Source organism: Siniperca chuatsi, linkage group LG10 (genome assembly GCF_020085105.1).
Source record: "Siniperca chuatsi isolate FFG_IHB_CAS linkage group LG10, ASM2008510v1, whole genome shotgun sequence".
In the NCBI taxonomy this organism is placed as follows: Eukaryota; Metazoa; Chordata; class Actinopteri; order Centrarchiformes; family Sinipercidae; genus Siniperca; species Siniperca chuatsi.
In genome coordinates, this window is record NC_058051.1 from 27,295,256 (window position 1) to 27,311,429 (window position 16,174).

At 38.9% G+C, this 16,174-nt stretch overlaps 1 protein-coding gene and 1 long non-coding RNA gene across 3 annotated transcripts; one reads left to right on the forward strand and one right to left on the reverse strand.

Moving 5' to 3' along the window:
- Positions 1 to 4,925: 4,925 nt before the first annotated feature.
- camk1gb (calcium/calmodulin-dependent protein kinase IGb) lies at positions 4,926 to 15,805 on the forward strand. Of its 2 annotated transcripts, none has more exons than XM_044210010.1 (13): positions 4,926 to 5,226; positions 7,118 to 7,229; positions 10,593 to 10,718; positions 10,874 to 10,948; positions 11,048 to 11,186; positions 11,710 to 11,833; positions 12,040 to 12,115; positions 12,423 to 12,535; positions 12,651 to 12,729; positions 13,319 to 13,406; positions 13,761 to 14,110; positions 14,205 to 14,299; positions 14,725 to 15,805. In XM_044210010.1, the coding sequence occupies exons 1-12, from the start codon at positions 5,103 to 5,105 to the stop codon at positions 14,257 to 14,259; spliced, it is 1,461 nt and encodes a 486-aa protein (XP_044065945.1). In that variant the 5' UTR covers positions 4,926 to 5,102; the 3' UTR covers positions 14,260 to 14,299; positions 14,725 to 15,805. The 2 variants fall into 2 exon arrangements, with proteins under 2 accessions (XP_044065945.1, XP_044065946.1); XM_044210011.1 differs by lacking the exon at positions 4,926 to 5,226 and adding an exon at positions 5,842 to 6,125.
- Positions 8,598 to 11,176, reverse strand: LOC122882551. The gene is made up of 2 exons (XR_006379394.1): positions 11,045 to 11,176; positions 8,598 to 9,235 (listed from the first exon to the last, which is right to left on the reverse strand). It is a non-coding gene; the product is annotated as an uncharacterized LOC122882551 (long non-coding RNA).
- Positions 15,806 to 16,174: the final 369 nt, after the last annotated feature.

A 16,174-nucleotide genomic window follows, 5' to 3' on the forward strand; every position in this document is an offset into this window, starting at 1 on the left:
TTACTATATAACTGTCAGATAAATGTGCAATATTTCCCTCTGAAATGTAGTGAAGTAGAAGTATAAAGTAGCATAAAATGGAAATACTGAAGTAAACTCTACTTGGGCTATTAGTACAGTAAATAATACTGAAAAATAAATCCTACAATTTTAAAAAAAAAAAAAAAAAAAAAAAAAAAAAGATCTTTCAGGGAGATAACCGGTACAAGATGCTACTTGACCGAGTTTAGAGGAGCTCACACACTGATGTCAGCCTCACATTCACGTCTCAGTCAGCTCTTTATCAGGCTGTTAGATGCCCATTCTTCTCAATCCACAGCTGATGCAGAATAGTGAGTCAGACAAAAAATATATAAAGAGTCCCATTCATGTCCAGTATGTACATTTAGAGAGAAATCCTTATGTATGTTTTTAATAGCACAGAATTAGATTAAGAACAAGATACTAAATAACTAGTTACCTTAAATCATTTTACAGACCATGTCCTAGAAATGTGCAGACCTGATGGCTATTTTTGAAAATGCAAAAAAAAAAAAAAAAAGCTGTGTGTGTGGGCACTATCAAAGCAGAAAAATAGAAAAGTGTTTATCATTTTAACCTCAGAAATAGCCTCAGTAACCACATACTGTAAATATGTATTAGACCTTGTGATCTTACGCCTGTGTGGAGGATGAAGACTATTTCTGGATGTTCTGAAATGAAGCCTAAAGGTGAATAATTACAGTAGATGATTACAGCAAGACTGCCCACATGCTTATAAATAATGTTTATTGTATAATACTCTCTAAATACACTTTTCACAAAGAAAAAGCTCTGAACACTCGGCAATGAGCTCATTTTTTTTTTTTAAATCTTTCTTTTTTGGCCCAGTGATTAATTACTTTGTATAACCTTGATTGTGTTCAGATATCACATGTGGGTCATTATTTTCATGCAATCACTAACTTCAATTATGTGAGCAGGTTATGTGAGCAATGAACAGTTTTAGCACCAATTAAATTAATTTATGTAACACTCAAAAGACTATCAAAATAACTTTTTGTTCAGTGCATTTAAATCCTAATTACGCCAGTTGAATCATTTTTTGAAGGGCTGTAGATGTGATGAGTCTTCTATGACTCTTCTTTATGTGGCAGCTGCTTCACTTTAGCTCTGAACACTTTTCAGTAACAGACCAGGTTATATACGGCTTTGAACATTTACCTGATCCCTTTAGTGTAATCCCATTGACTATTAATTTAGTCGCAATGGATCTTAAGAGCCTGAGGCGGTGTTAATTGTTTTGCTTTTCTTCTGAGCAGAATGGACTGCTTTGTTTTACATCAGTTTAATGACATAATTGAAGCCGGAGTCTTGGATAATCCCACTGGCAGGGCTTAAAAGGTTCAAACCATCCTGTTGGTTTCTCTTGTAAGCTTGTTGGTGATGTAAGATTACACAAGTCTGGCCTGGTGTCAGTGCTTTATCAATCTCTATAGACACGACACTGAAGAATCTGAGGATTCTTCAGTAAAAGTATCAGTACTACAGTGTAAAAACACTCCATTACAAGTAAAAGCCCTGCATTCAAAATTTTATTCAAGTATTATTAGCAAAATGGATTTAAATGCTAAAAGTACTCACTATGCAGAATGGCCCCTTTTGTTACATTATGAAATTATTATTACTCATGCATTAATGTGTAAGTAGTATTTTACTGATGTAGTTGGTTGACGTACAGCTAATTTTTACTATTTTACATTCTGTTTAGTAGTTTAATCAGCAATCTTATCGACATTTCTGTCTATATTTGAGTCCTAACATTTTCTTAAGTGAAAAAACTGCCAATGAAGTAAGAATACTATTGACCTGTACTCTATTTTAGAAAAGACTTGAAACAAGTTGATTTGCATCGAAAGCGGGTTGGAATATTCTAGCTCTAGCATATTTTTTCTTTCTTTTCTTTTTTTTTTTAAAGAAAATAAGGCTTTAAGGACTCAGTTACTGACTAAAATGATTTTTTTTTAATCCAGCTTGCATCATATTTTAGAAGAAAACCTAGTAGCTGTCAGATACATGAAGTGGACTAAAAAGTATAATGTATATTTCTGAAATGGAGTGTAGTAGTACAAAGTACTACTATACAAAGTACAAAGAAGCATAAAATGAAAATACTCGAGTAAAGTACAAGTACCTCACTACTGAACTGGAGTAAATGTACTTAGTTGCTTCCCACCACTGATAATGTTGCTGCCTCCATGTTGCCTCTATTAGGGAACTGAATGTACAACACAATGCTTGTAAGTCAGAGGATGTAATATACTGTAATTGTGTCTTAAGCTTCTTGCAGGACGACTCTGCTGTAATATATTTTAATCAGACCGATATTTTGGATTCACTCCTGAAACACACAGTTAAATACTTAATTACAGAGTATAACTTAAACACACATTTTATTCTTATTACTTAATTTAAGGCTGCAGTAGTAATGAGACAATTCTTGAGAGATTGTAAAAAGGAGGGGTTTTTTTTAAACAAAAACAAATCTGACACCAGGTCTGGGGGGGCGTCCCATGAGGGTAAAGTTACACCATAGGACTTCGTAATGGTTTGGACAATATGACAACACATACCATGACACAATATAGTTTGAAAATGTCGTCATACTCTTTATACTATGGTATCTATCTCTGTAATATCTATGGGTGTATGAGGTTATTGTGGGCAATGTTGTAAATCAATGAGCAGGACAGCGGAAATATCAGATTTTTCTATAATTTTTTGCATCAATGGGATGAAGCACCTTGATATGTCAGGTCTTTCTCTTGCTGGATTAGCCAAAAAAACTATTTGTGTGTCTGGTTATTTTATCCATGAGCAAATGTTACATCACATGCACTGCGTCAGAAGATTTTTTCCATATTGCCCACTCTTATGACCTTTTCAAAGCACCAAAGGTGATGTGACATTTTGTCTGCTATTTACTAGATTACCTTTTGAGTGTTGAAGATCGATCTTATGTAAAACAATCCAGATAAAAACCCTGAGAAGAAAAAGTTCGCATTTAGCTGGTTTACCTAAATTAAAATGTATAATTCTTATACCTAAAATCAGTTAAATTCGTCAGGATTTAAAGTGTAAATCGTGTGAGTAAGATGGGAAATAAAGTCCTCTCCCAGTAGAAAACTACACAAAACCAAATATTCATTTAAAAATGTTGCACAATTGGTATATAAAGTAGCAGGAGAGGATTTGGAGGACAACAACCTTTGTGGTCGTGATATCACTGAATTATACATTTATAGAATTGTATACATTTAATCTCCGGGGTATGACAGAATACAATTTTATATGTTTTGCATGATAGCACAGATTATAAAAACTAAGTAAAATGCTTTGAGCAGCTATTTCCTGGTCTTTGTAACTGTTCTTTAGTGCTGCTCAGACGCTCTGTAATTGCATCCTGTAACATCCAGTGACTGCTCTGCTTTTGTGCAGTTTAACATCTATCATCAAACCTGACACTCTCATTACAGATGCTGCTGTTTCCTGCAGGCCTGATGCCTCTTCTGCTGATTGGAAAAGACATTTCATCTCATTATGGTTCTAAAAAAACACACCTGAAATGGAAGATGACCATGACAACCTCCTGAACCAGTATCCATGACAACATTAACCAGTCCAGCTATTGATATTCTGTTTCACTATTTACAGCACATGCCTAAAACTCAGGTAGTTTGCAGTTTTGAAGCTATGAAAGTCCTGGCAGATATGGTCAACGCTGCAGCCTTGGATGGTAGATAAAATCAGAACAGCACGTTTTTATTTATCTTCAAGACATGCCTGCATTGCTGTAGCTGTGCCTTTTGATTAGGAATATTTGTGGATAATTTCCTTTGCATGGCACAAGAAGTCCTTATCCTTTGTGTGCAGTGAAAATTAGAACAGAGAAGGCCAACTGTGTTATCAACGTGACCTGTCACTGCCATACTGTGTGGCTCCTTGTGCGGCAGGTGAAATGAGCACCTGATGCAGATTAATCCATAAGCCTAATCAGTCTGTGGGCCAGGTGAAAAGTGAAAACAAGTTTACAAATACATTTCCTGCGACTGTTATCTGTACCACTTTCTAATAAGGCATAATAAGGGTTTAAAAAATGTAACGAATGGCTTTCTTAATAATGGCTTTACCAATGCTTCATAGAGCATTAAGACACTAATACAACATCTTTTGGGTTGCCAGGTTATGAAAAACCTCTCTAGATGAGTTGTTTATCCTCCTCCAGTATGACAATTATTACTTTGTCTGTTCGGTTAGCTCCTTATTATCAGGTAAACGTTTGACCACTTACCAAAAGAGCTGCCTACTGTAGTACATTTACAACTTTAGATTTGATGAATTGAACTGTGAAAACGCTTTATTAATTACATATTAACAGTTGCACATATAGACTTGATGGCTTATTAAGTAAAAAACTGTGAATGTTTATTAATGCATTACAACAGCATTTATAACTGCCTTATTACCAAATAGAAAGGATTTTTATTACAACCTTATTATTGTCTGATCTGTAAATCATTAGTTAATTATTTATTAATTATCTCAGTGCCTATAAATGTATTCCATTTGTATAGTCACCCTCTTTTATAGGACACACCTAAATCATAACGACTTCTATGAAAGTTGCATATTTAGTTAAATGGAACTGCTCCAAATTGTCAGTATTTGATGCATCTACCAATCACTGACCTGGAGGGGGGAATACTAATGCAAACATGTATTTTGTATCTAATTAATTAATTAATTGGCAGCCTGTTGTCAAAGCAATAATCGCTACTGATCGTGTATTTCAAAATGGTAGTCCACTCCAGTGCTGAGACGCCTGCACAACTGATGCGCGAGTGCACATGCGCACATGGAGTGAGCTGTTGAATGAATCGTGCACTTGCGGGAAAAGCTGCTCATTTCTGCGCAAGACGCGCGTTGTTTACATCAAACTGTAGCTGTGTTGAACGATGAATGATGCTGCGGTTAAAGCAGCAGCTGCAGCCCGAGGTGACGCCTGTGCCTTGAGTCTCAATGAGCACCCGTGAGGCTGTCGGCCCCTCCCCTCGGCTCTCCCCATGGATGTAATCTCTGACTTAACAACAGGTATTTGTGAGGTCCCAGACAAAGTAAGCTGTTCAGACCTCGGCGAGCTGTTGGCAGGAGAGTCAGAGCAGAGCTCCTGCAGCGCAGAGTCTGTAGGTAAGTCTCAATCAGTCTGCTGGTGAATGAACCGCTTCTTTATGAAGTCAGTCACTTGGATCCGGATGACTCAAACTATTATTGGTTTAATTTGTGGAGCAGCAGGTGGGGACTGTTTTAGTTTTTTTTCCAGCCAATAACAAGGTAGAGGGCCAGTGTTCCCTAATTTCTATTCTGTTTGGGTAGTTTTGAGTGTTCTGCTTTAACATTCAGCATCATGAGTCATTATATGCGTCCAAACTTGCTCGTATTTAGCGTTATGTTATTCAGGCGTGAGAGCTGTGTGGTTCAAGCTTGATCTGAATATCTGGTGGTTCGCCTCCTTGCCGCAGATCGATCTTTCCGCGGATGCCGCAGCCAACTTGGTCTTGCTGGTGGCATGAGAGTAGAGAAGAGGGGCTGCACGACCCCGGCCGCATCCTCTGCCACTTTCTATCAGATCAGCCAGTCTCTGTGCTTTCTGCCACGTCGTTTGTTATTATATTTACATCGAGGGGTGTTTTTGCGTCACGGTAAAAACGCGTTTCAAGACTGTAAACCTGCAGATGAGGGAAGAGTAGAAGACTCATCTGTAGAGGAGTCACTGCGTTGAAATCTGGATCACTGCTGCAGGTTTTGACTGTGCAAATTAGTTTTGCGTTGCTGTTTGTGGTTTTGGACGTATTCTCCAGCATGCAGTGGGTTTCTCTGCGTGAGAGTGTGCTGCGCTGCTCTTGTGCACCAGCGATTTTCTGCATCTTCTGACCCTCTCTGCTAAATAACAACACAATGCTGCGGCGAAAGAAAGAAATACTGCAGGGAACAACAGGGGAATAAAGGATGCAAGACCTTCTGTTGTGTGCAGGGAAACACCAGACCCTCAGAGCTCACCTGTGTGAATAGGCATTATTTGAATGAATGTGAGGATACATTAGTACACAAATGTCATGTCTTAAATGTATTGTAACAATGTATTGCAACATGTGAGTTAATGTGGACAAAAATGGACAATGTGAGGAAAAGTGAAAGTGGGATCGATTCAAAACCTGAGTCAGGTTTTTCTTCCTCATACTGTATGTTCAACAGTACCTTTTTGTGGTAGTCACTTTTTTTTTTTTTTTTAAAGTTATTTGTTTCGAGGCTACACAAAGAGTGTGACAAGGTCAGGTCTCCAGATCAAGAGTTACTAATCTCTTATATAAGAGAAAAGAGGGCAAGGAACCAAATTGGGTGACCTGCTCATTTAAAGTGTTCCTAATCCTTCCCAGTACCTTCAGTTTTATTGGTTAAGTCATTCTTCCTGACTTTCTAATCCTTATAGATTATTTGTTATTTAAGCAAAGACAAGTGTTTTGCGTAACATAAGAACTGGATATCGCTGTATGATGATCAGAGTTACGCAGGGAGCTCTTTTAAGAATAATTTAGCAACAGTTTTGATCATTCTTTTATTTCCAAGTGCACACGTTCTGACAAATGCAGACAAATCAAGGCAACAGATTCCTCTTACTTTTCTTCTTGTTTGACAGATTATTAGTCAGCCTTAATCATACACTGCAGTATCATACAGTATCATCTGGCCCTGAGACAGCATGTGCCGGACGTAGCACGGCTTCATACCTTCCTGTGTGCCAGTTGCAGCGCAGATTAGTGTGCTAACCTTTTGTGTGCCAGACTAAGACTCATGTCTGTCTCATCTGCTCGTCCTCCTGCAGACAGTCTGAGCAGCGCAGCAGACACACCAACCTTCAAACCTTCTGTCTCATGACTCCTCATTAATCCCAGAGGGCTTTCTGTTTATGATTATGATGATGAGGGAGTCTGGACATTAAGCCAGGATTATTGCAGTGCATTGTGGAACTTTGGTGTCGACATCTATTCTTACCTCTTTTCTTTCTCCTTTATTTTGAAAGAAATCCCCGTCGAAAAGTCTGCAGGCATGGGTCGTCAAGAGGCCGACTATGTGTGGAAGAAGAACACTGAAAACATCCAGGAGATTTTTGACATCATGGAGGAGTTGGGATCGTAAGTACATTTTACTCCATGTAAGATAGCAGCATTTATTAACATGCAAAGTAGTGATTCGTTCAAGAAAGCCTAATATTTATTGAGCTGTTATTCAGGTTTTGTATAGTACCCCTGGGAATATTTTGTTTTAGTGATATTGAGGGCAACTACAGTAAAATGTATTTTCTTGACTTGCTGTGGATGTGGCATGACTATAGACCCTCAACATGCTGTTTGAGTCAGAGGACAGATTACTGGTTTGATTGGCCTACTTTACTGAGGTCTTAGACAACAAGACGCTGTTAGAGGGTTAGTTAGTCTGACTGTCCTGATGGTGCCTGGCTGTGAAGTCAGCTTAGCAATTCATTTACATGCAAAAAAAAGCATTAAACTAAAAACATTTTTTTCACTTTAAATCATTTTCTCTAAAGTCTCATTGAATTGTGATACTCTGCTAAAAAAAAGAAGAAGAAAATATAAAAATCTGATTAGAAAACTGATTAGTAGAACTGCGACAATTAGGGAATTAATCGACTAGTTGATCGACAGAAAAATAATCAACACCTATTCTGATACCTGATTAATAATTTAGGTCATTTTTTTTAGCAGAAATACCAAATATTCTCTGGTTTCAGCGTCTCAGTAGTAAGGATTTGCTGCCTCTCTTTGTGTAATGTGATAATAAACTAAATGTCTCTGGGTTTTTGATTATTGGTTGCACAAAACAAGACATTTGAAAACATCACCTTTGGCTTTAGGAAATTGCAATGGGCATTTTTTAACTATTTTCTGACATTTTATAAACAAAACAATTATCAAAGAATCAAGAAAATAATGAAGTGATTAATCGGTCGTGAAAATAATCATTAGTTGCGGCCCTAAAGGCAAGGAAACTGATGAAATACCAGTTGGTGTGCATTTTTTTAAGTTACCTGTTTTAAAGTTCACCTGCAGTAATTTTAAATAATAATAAAGAAGATAATGTTTTGCAGCACTACGCACACACTCCGTTAACAGTGTTGGCCTAATTTCTGTGAGGTCAGCATTGATAATCAGCAGGTCTTCTAGCACTCTCAAATACTTAGCGAGTAGCTGGAGAACAGCAGATCAGAGGCCAACAGCAAATGAAGGTGCGAGCAAGCGAGTGCTGCCAGAGTGACATCAACATGTTGCTGGAAAACAGAACGGATCTGTGCCGAGAGCTGAAGAGGCTGCTGAGAGGTTTTAGATGAACACATCAGCGGTAATTGGACTGTGAAGGAGGCGAGGGCCCTCCTGAGTACAGGATGTGATTTAATAATATTAGTTTGCAGCGATGACTTTTATTTCCTCAAACACTTTGAAAAACAAGTCCGGGAGTTTTATGGAAAAGTGGGCGAAGACATGTAGAAGCACTTGTGATAAGTTTATTTCCGTACCACCTCATCTAAAGTATTGACAATGAATTTCAAGACAAACTGATGCTATACAGTTTGCAAAAAAATTCAAGACAAGCAACCAAAAGAGAGACACAAAAGTACGTTGAAGGATTACTGTCTGAGCCACTGAATGATTTTTCTGCTTTCATTTCTGTTGAAGGTGTCAACAGAGTGAACCCTCTGAGCTGTTTTGCCCATTCTCAGGTATACGGTTTAGTTTTTTTGTCTTCCTGTCTTCCATCACAACAAAAGAAGGAGAATCCAGAAGGGACAGGAGATTGCGTAGAACATCACATACAGCCCTTCCCATTGGGCCCCATCACACACAGTGTAAACAACATCCTAATGGTTTCCTGGCAATCAGGACGCAGTCTCTTCAGGGGTAAATGTAACTCCCAGAATGTCTCAAAAAGCACAGAGCAATTTCATTCTAGTCAACGTTTGTGAATTTTAAGCTTGCAAATTTACATACTCGTGTCGAGTTAGCGTGTCAGTGATTTCTCATTGCCCTTTGTCTTTTTTGTAAAAAAGGATGCTGTCTGGCATTCGTGTCCGGGGCTTGATTGATGATTTCTCTTGAGGGTCGCAATAAGCTTTAAGGAGATCCTAGGAAGAAAATGAGCTCTGGTAACCAAGGAGAAATCAGTTGAGCAATGGGATGTGAAGTGCTGTGATGATGCTGCGAGGCCAGCTTGTTCCTGTCTGCCTCCCTGAGCTGGTATTAGGCAGTGTGTATGAGTGTGTATTACAAGCATTTGCAACATTGCTTTCTAAATGTGACACAATACACTTATGAGAAAAGATGCAAAGGAAATGAAACTGAAAACAGTTATGATTCACATTGTGCTGTTAAATAAATACTATTAAAGGTACTCAGATCCTCCAGCAGGCGCATGTGTTGGGCTTCATACATTCCTTCATCCTTCAGGGTCAGTGTCATTACCTTACAGACAGAGGGGAGGGTTCTGATATCCCATGTCTGCCCACAGTCCTTGACACCTGTCTGTGACATGGCCTGTACCATCTGTAGGAGCTTGTTGTTCCCAAGGAACCCTGCCGCACATGCTCAGTTTCTGACCTTTGGGGCTAGAGCCCTCTGCCCGCTGTTTCCATTGCGTCAGGGATAAAGGGCCTAATCCACCTGGTAGAACAACTATTCCCAGACAGAGCTGAAGATAGCATGGACACAGAGCAGCACAGGGCGGAACAATAAGCCTCTGACATGTGAATAGTTAAGCCACAGAGGATGGATCTTAACTGAACCCCTTGATATTGCTATTTCTGCCGTGTGTTTATTTTAATTCTGATGCTCTCCAATAAATCGAGGCAGTTTCCATGTCAGTGTGACGCAAGTAGGCAAAGAGGAATAACATGATGAAACTATAAAATCCATAGTAATCACACATAGTTACGAAACAGTTTTTGTTTAGTTGACATTGTTTTTACACCTTTGGTTTTTGTACAGATCCAGTTTCCATCCTGTTTCCAGTCTTTATGCTAAGCTAAGCTAACCATCTCCTTGCACCAGCTTCATATTGAACCGATAGATATGAGAGTGATATTGATCTTTTCATCTAACTGTCGGCAAGAAGTGTATTTCCTAAAATGTCAAACTAATTGTTTACATTTACCCATACAGACAAGACACTTCCATACTCTAAATCATAAAGACTTATTCTATTTGAGTCACATTTGACAAATGAACAAAATAAAGAAATGGAAGCAAGCAAAAAGAATCCCTGGGACTGGCTGAGAAAAATGGAAAGGAGACTCAGCAAGAGGCTGATACTCTATGCTGTTAACGTACCCATATTTTATTAACAATTCCCCTATTCTAATAAGAAGGAAGATTCATTTCCTCTTGCTGGGGGAAACTTATTAACTCTTCCTGTGATGTTTCAAAGCAATCAGTGACTACATCATCACGAACTCATTTTAAATGTGTTTGCGTGTTAATGAACAGGGGGGCGTTCTCAGAGGTGTACATGGTAAAGGAGAAGAAGACGGGAAAGCTGTTTGCCATGAAGTGTGTGAAGAAGAAACAGAAAAGAGACCTTAATCTGGAGAATGAGATTGCTGTGTTGAGAAGGTAAATAACAACTTTCATTTCAGATTCTCTCAGTAGTCAGCGTGGGAAGGAATCACATTGATCAGCTTTCTCTTTTGGCTGTTTATATTGAAATAGTGTGAATTCTGTTATGGGATTATGTCATCATGAAAGCACCTTGTTATTTTCCTGAACAGAATCCAACACGAGAATGTCGTGGGGATGGAGGATTTCTATGAAAGTCGGACCCATTACTATCTTGTCATGCAGCTGTGAGTTTTTCAGTTTGTTCTGTTATTTAAATGAGCAGGTTAGCCAATTAAAATGGGATTTAAGATCACATTTTGATGGCAGTGGTGTCTTCTTACCAGTGTTTCAGGCGGTGAGCTCTTTGACCGTATACTGGACCGGGGGGTGTACTCAGAGAAGGATGCCAGCAGCGTGATCCAGCAGGTGCTGCAGGCCGTTAGCTATCTGCACCAAAATGGCATAGTGCACCGTGACCTCAAGGTATGAATCAGATAATATAACAAAATCATACATTTACATAGGCTGAAGCACTAGTGTTTTTCAAGTACAAAGGTGGAATGTTAAAAAGTGTTTTTACTCAAGTACACTTTTGGGACAAAGCCACATTACTTTCTGGATTTTGTTACCTTTGGACTTTAACTGTTTCCCCCTGTTTCTATTCTTTATGCTAAGCTAAGCTAACTGTCTGCTGGCTGCAGCTCCATCTTCACCGTACAGACACGAAAGTGGTATTCTCTACAAATAAATGTATTTCCCAAAACATTGAACTATTCCTGTAAGTTAAAATCTCATTAATAAGCCTATACTTGTACTTAGATATCATTTTTACTGCAAGACTTTTAATGGTACAGCTCCATTTCCAGCAGTGGTACTTTTATTGGAAGATATTGAGATATTTCAGAATTTGTTTCACAGGTTTCACAGGTGAAGTAACACTTTGAGAAGTTGTTCATTGAGGACATCAGTGTGTGAACAGCTCTCCTGTCTGTTTGCCCCTGTGCAGCCTGAGAACATCCTGTACTACAGCCAGGAGGAGACCTCCAAGATCATGATCAGTGATTTTGGCCTCTCCAAGATGGTAGACAACGACATCATGTCGACAGCCTGTGGCACCCCAGGATATGTAGGTAAGGAAACATGCCTGTCTAATGAATGATGAGTCGACACTTACTGAGTGGGGGGCTAAAATGGGTCAGAGAAATATAAGACGCACAGGGGTGTAACACTAAGATAGTACAGACAATTTAAAATATTTATACCTGTGTTTTTCTGTATACAGGCCTAATTAGAGTAATCACTTGCATAGCTTTGACATTTTTTTCCTCACTTTCAGCTCCTGAAGTTTTGGCACAGAAGCCCTACAGCAAGGCAGTGGACTGCTGGTCTATAGGAGTTATCACCTACATCTTGTAAGTATAAAGCCACGGCAAATGTGTGCACACATCAGTAGACTGAGATAGAAAGGAAAGATTAGATTCCTAAGATTGTAAATCAGCTCCAAGTTTCCCTTTATTAAGTGGCAGGATGTTCACATTAAAAGCCGCTGCTGGTCGTGTGCGTTTAGCATGACACAGTTACCTAAATACAGAATAATGATGCAGTGATTGAGCCATAGCACCACCTAGCGAGCATATACTATACATACTTGCACACATTGGTACATAAACACGCACGCTGTTGTAGAACATTGAACAATGATACATGCTTATGTTGCAGACTCTGTGGATATCCCCCTTTTTATGAAGAAAGTGAGACACGACTGTTTTCCAAGATCATGAAGGCGCAGTATGAGTTCGACTCGCCCTTCTGGGATGACATTTCAGAATCTGGTAATTACACTGAGCATTAACACAGACAGATTGTATACCTTGCTAGCAGCTGCTTTATTCCTCCATACAGAGCGCAGTCCCAGCCCTGATCTGTTTCTCATCTTTTGATCTGCAGCCAAAGATTTCATCCGTAACATGATGCAGAAGAATCCCAGCATGCGCTACACCACTGAGCAAGCGCTCAGACATCCCTGGTGAGTGTCATCATCATCAGCCTTGTATCATGGGAGGATTTTGATACAAATTTGGTTATGACGCATCGAATTAAACTCTTAAAGTATAAAATTGTCTCATCTTTTTACCCTTAAATTCATTTTATAATAGGAGTAAATAATTCCCTGCAACATACAGTAGTTGCATTTCTTGAGCAGAGTTAGACTGTTCTTGATGGATTTTCACAGTAAAATGGCTATAGGCTACTGTGCCATAGTTAAAACAACATGTAACAATTACATTTTTTTTATTATTTTCATGTATTGAAAGTTATATCAATCTAAAAGATTTAATTATGAGTTCGTATTGCTTTTTACTGTGCAGCTCTAATCCCAAATGGCAGTTGTTGTTCTTCTAGAAAAAGGGACAGTGAAACAAAATGTATTATAATCCTGAGATTTATAACATTTTAGTGACCCTACAAACTCATACTCACATTCATGAAAGAAATAGGTGTGAAGTACAGGACATAGGAGTGTATCCCAACAGTGTTAGGTCACAGAGATGGGCTCAGGATTAACCTCTACTGAAATAAAACTTAAGTGTTCTGTTTCGTCATCTGTTTTCCAGGATTATCGGAAAGACGGCTCGGAGCCAGGACATCTATTATTCTGTCAGCGTTCAGATCCAAAAGAACTTCGCCAAGACCAAGTGGAAGGTCAGTCCTCGCTGATTTCTTGGCTTTGATGTGATAAGATCATTAAGGACTGCAGTTTACAGTAGCTTAATTGGGCACCTACGTAAATCCTTCCTGATTAAGGACAGTTTAATAAAATATTGTTCTTTAATCAAGGCCATTGATGGCTGATGTGTGACTTCTGCTGTCAGGGGAACCAAAGTGCACCTGATTGTTCAGCAGTAAAAATGACTCTAAAACATGAATCGATTGTCTGGACAATCTACCGTAGTCTCTCCAGACATCATCATGGAGAAGCAGTTAACGTGAAGCTATGTGTAGTCTACATGGCTCTCAGATCTCTCTTTGAACCTCTTGTCTATGTTCGCTTCACAGCAAGCCTATAACGCTGCTGTAGCCATCAACCACATGAAGAAGCTGCAACTGGCCCACTCAGAGCTGGTCCTGAGGCAGGCCAGCATCCCAGACATCAAGGTCATCGACGTGTCCTCCCCAACAAAAAACCGCAAACATGTCGATCCAGACAAACTTGACCCCAAGGTGGCGCTGACTGACGGGAAAGCACACGGGACAAATCACATGCCCCTGCCCACGAGCCATGTTGAACTGAAGAGCCATTACCACCCGCTGACGGCCAGTCAGAGTCAAGGCGCCGCACCCCACGCACCGTCTATAGCTGAGCAGGGCAAACACGTCTACCACTCAGAGCCCGCCAACCTGAACGGGTTTGTGTAAACTTCATGTGATGTTGTGAATTTTTTTATTTCTGATATCACAGCAGGACTGACGCATGATGAAGCTTTCCTCTTTTGCTTTCAGGTATGGTAACCGTAACGGCAAGACTGTGCAGACTGGAGTTTGCTCAATCATGTGAAGGCTGCATGAAGTTTAGATGGAAAAAAGCATTTAACTTGGTAGGTTCAAGTGAAGCATTTGCATATCATAATCCAATACACTGTAGTACAAGTAATTGAATTTGAATTATACCTTTATTAAGTGCTTTTAGTTCCGCACAAATAAAAAGGATATATTATTAAAAACATTTGAAAATTTGATATGTAAACGTAAATGGCAACAAGTCCTTCTATTTAGCATTTATAAGCAGTATATAATCATTTAATAAATGGTTTGTAAGACACTATGCTATAGTTATAAACAGATGCAGGGCCTTAAATTACATGCTGTTTGACAATATGCTGTTTGCGCCATAAGGGAATGCTAGTAGTAACAGCCTGACGGTGACATAGGGAGACGTAAACAAACGGCGTTTTGTGTAATTTTCAGCTCATTACAGGCAAATGCGAGTGTCTCACCCTGAGTGTGTTTCTGCCCTCTGCAGGTCACTGCTGCTGTGCTGACTCAGCATGCAGCTGTTTTGTATCAGCAGGTCCTCTGGTACTGAGAATGAGAAGTGGTTGATCCTCTGACGGACCCAAGCGGTCTGCGAGGTCCACACAGTCCGTGGGATATTTTATTATGGAAAGAGTGCCTGTGAAGCTTCCCGACATCCACACAGAAGCACACACACACACACACACACACACTCATTCAGATGCACGAGACTCACTTTAACTCAGATGCACAGGGTAGACTTCAGTTAAACAGGACAGTTCGGACAGTATTCGAGGGACTGTCTCTCTCAGATGGGGATGTGGTGGGCTCACCTGCTGCTGGGCTCCACTTGAATGTCCAGCTCGTTGTGATGGTGAAGCAGTCCCAGCACTTCCTGGTTATTGATCAGGGAGAGTTTAATTCATCAGAGCACTTAGTGTCCAGGTTTATTAAGATCATGGTTACATGTTGTTTAAGAAACTACACACAATGCAATAAGACAAATTATTGTACTTTATGTGTAAAATATTATCCTTTAGCCAACCTGCATTTGTAAGCGCAAATAGAATATATGGAAAAACTGCATGCTTACTGCTACAAATAAGCCATATGTGTACAATCTATTCTGGTAAAGTCTCTTATTTTTATTACCTTCCTTGTGTTAATTGTTTGTTGTTCTGCTTTATTTTTTTCTAAAGTATTTGCTTCCTTTTTTAAAAAAAAATGTAAAAAAAAAAAAAAAGATTTTAAAAAAGAGCTATACAGACATGAGTTAAGAAAAAACAAACGAAAACACAACATATGTTCAAACTGACAGATCATAAACAGTGTAAATGCCACAAGTATATCCATAACTTGCCAACTCATAGCTCTCATATGCCATTAACCTGCTAGAACATAAAATGCCATTTATATTCACTGTAATAGATGTTTCTCCACTTACTGTAAGTGGTTAATTCTGCACACTCTGCTTTTTGTCTCTCCAGCTGTATGTGGCTTTGTATTGATGCATTCAACAGATATTGATCTACTCTATGTATTATGCTGGAATCCCTGTATGCTCACAAATAAAGCCTGTACAGAATCTGCATTAGTTTAGTTGCCATTTTATTTGTCCTCTCTTTTCTTTCTTTCTTCTTGGAAAAATAACTCCACACCAACCACTGAAAATTATATAACTGATGCATAGAATGGAGCAGTTAATAATAAATCAGTAGCAAAATTATATCAAGCAATTGCCATGTTGGCACAAAACAGTACTTTAGAATGAAAAATAAATGGGAATCTGAGGAAATAAATGTATACGAATGTCCATACGTGTACCATTACTCATGCAAATATTTGGAAAGATCAATGGAAAATTAGAAATGGAAAACAGATATTTTTTAACCCCAGAACAGAATTATAAAAATAAGACTGGAACTAAAACTATTTTCATGTTTTTTGGTCTGGTCCCA

Excerpts from the sequence above, each read along its gene's own strand:
- camk1gb (XM_044210010.1), top strand. The coding sequence starts at position 5,103 with ATGGATGTAATCTCTGACTTAACAACAGGTATTTGTGAGGTCCCAGAC. Across the intron at positions 5,227-7,117 it reads CTGCAGCGCAGAGTCTGTAG|AAATCCCCGTCGAAAAGTCT; the intron begins GTAAGTCTCAAT and ends TTATTTTGAAAG. Across the intron at positions 10,949-11,047 it reads TACTATCTTGTCATGCAGCT|TGTTTCAGGCGGTGAGCTCT; the intron begins GTGAGTTTTTCA and ends TCTTCTTACCAG.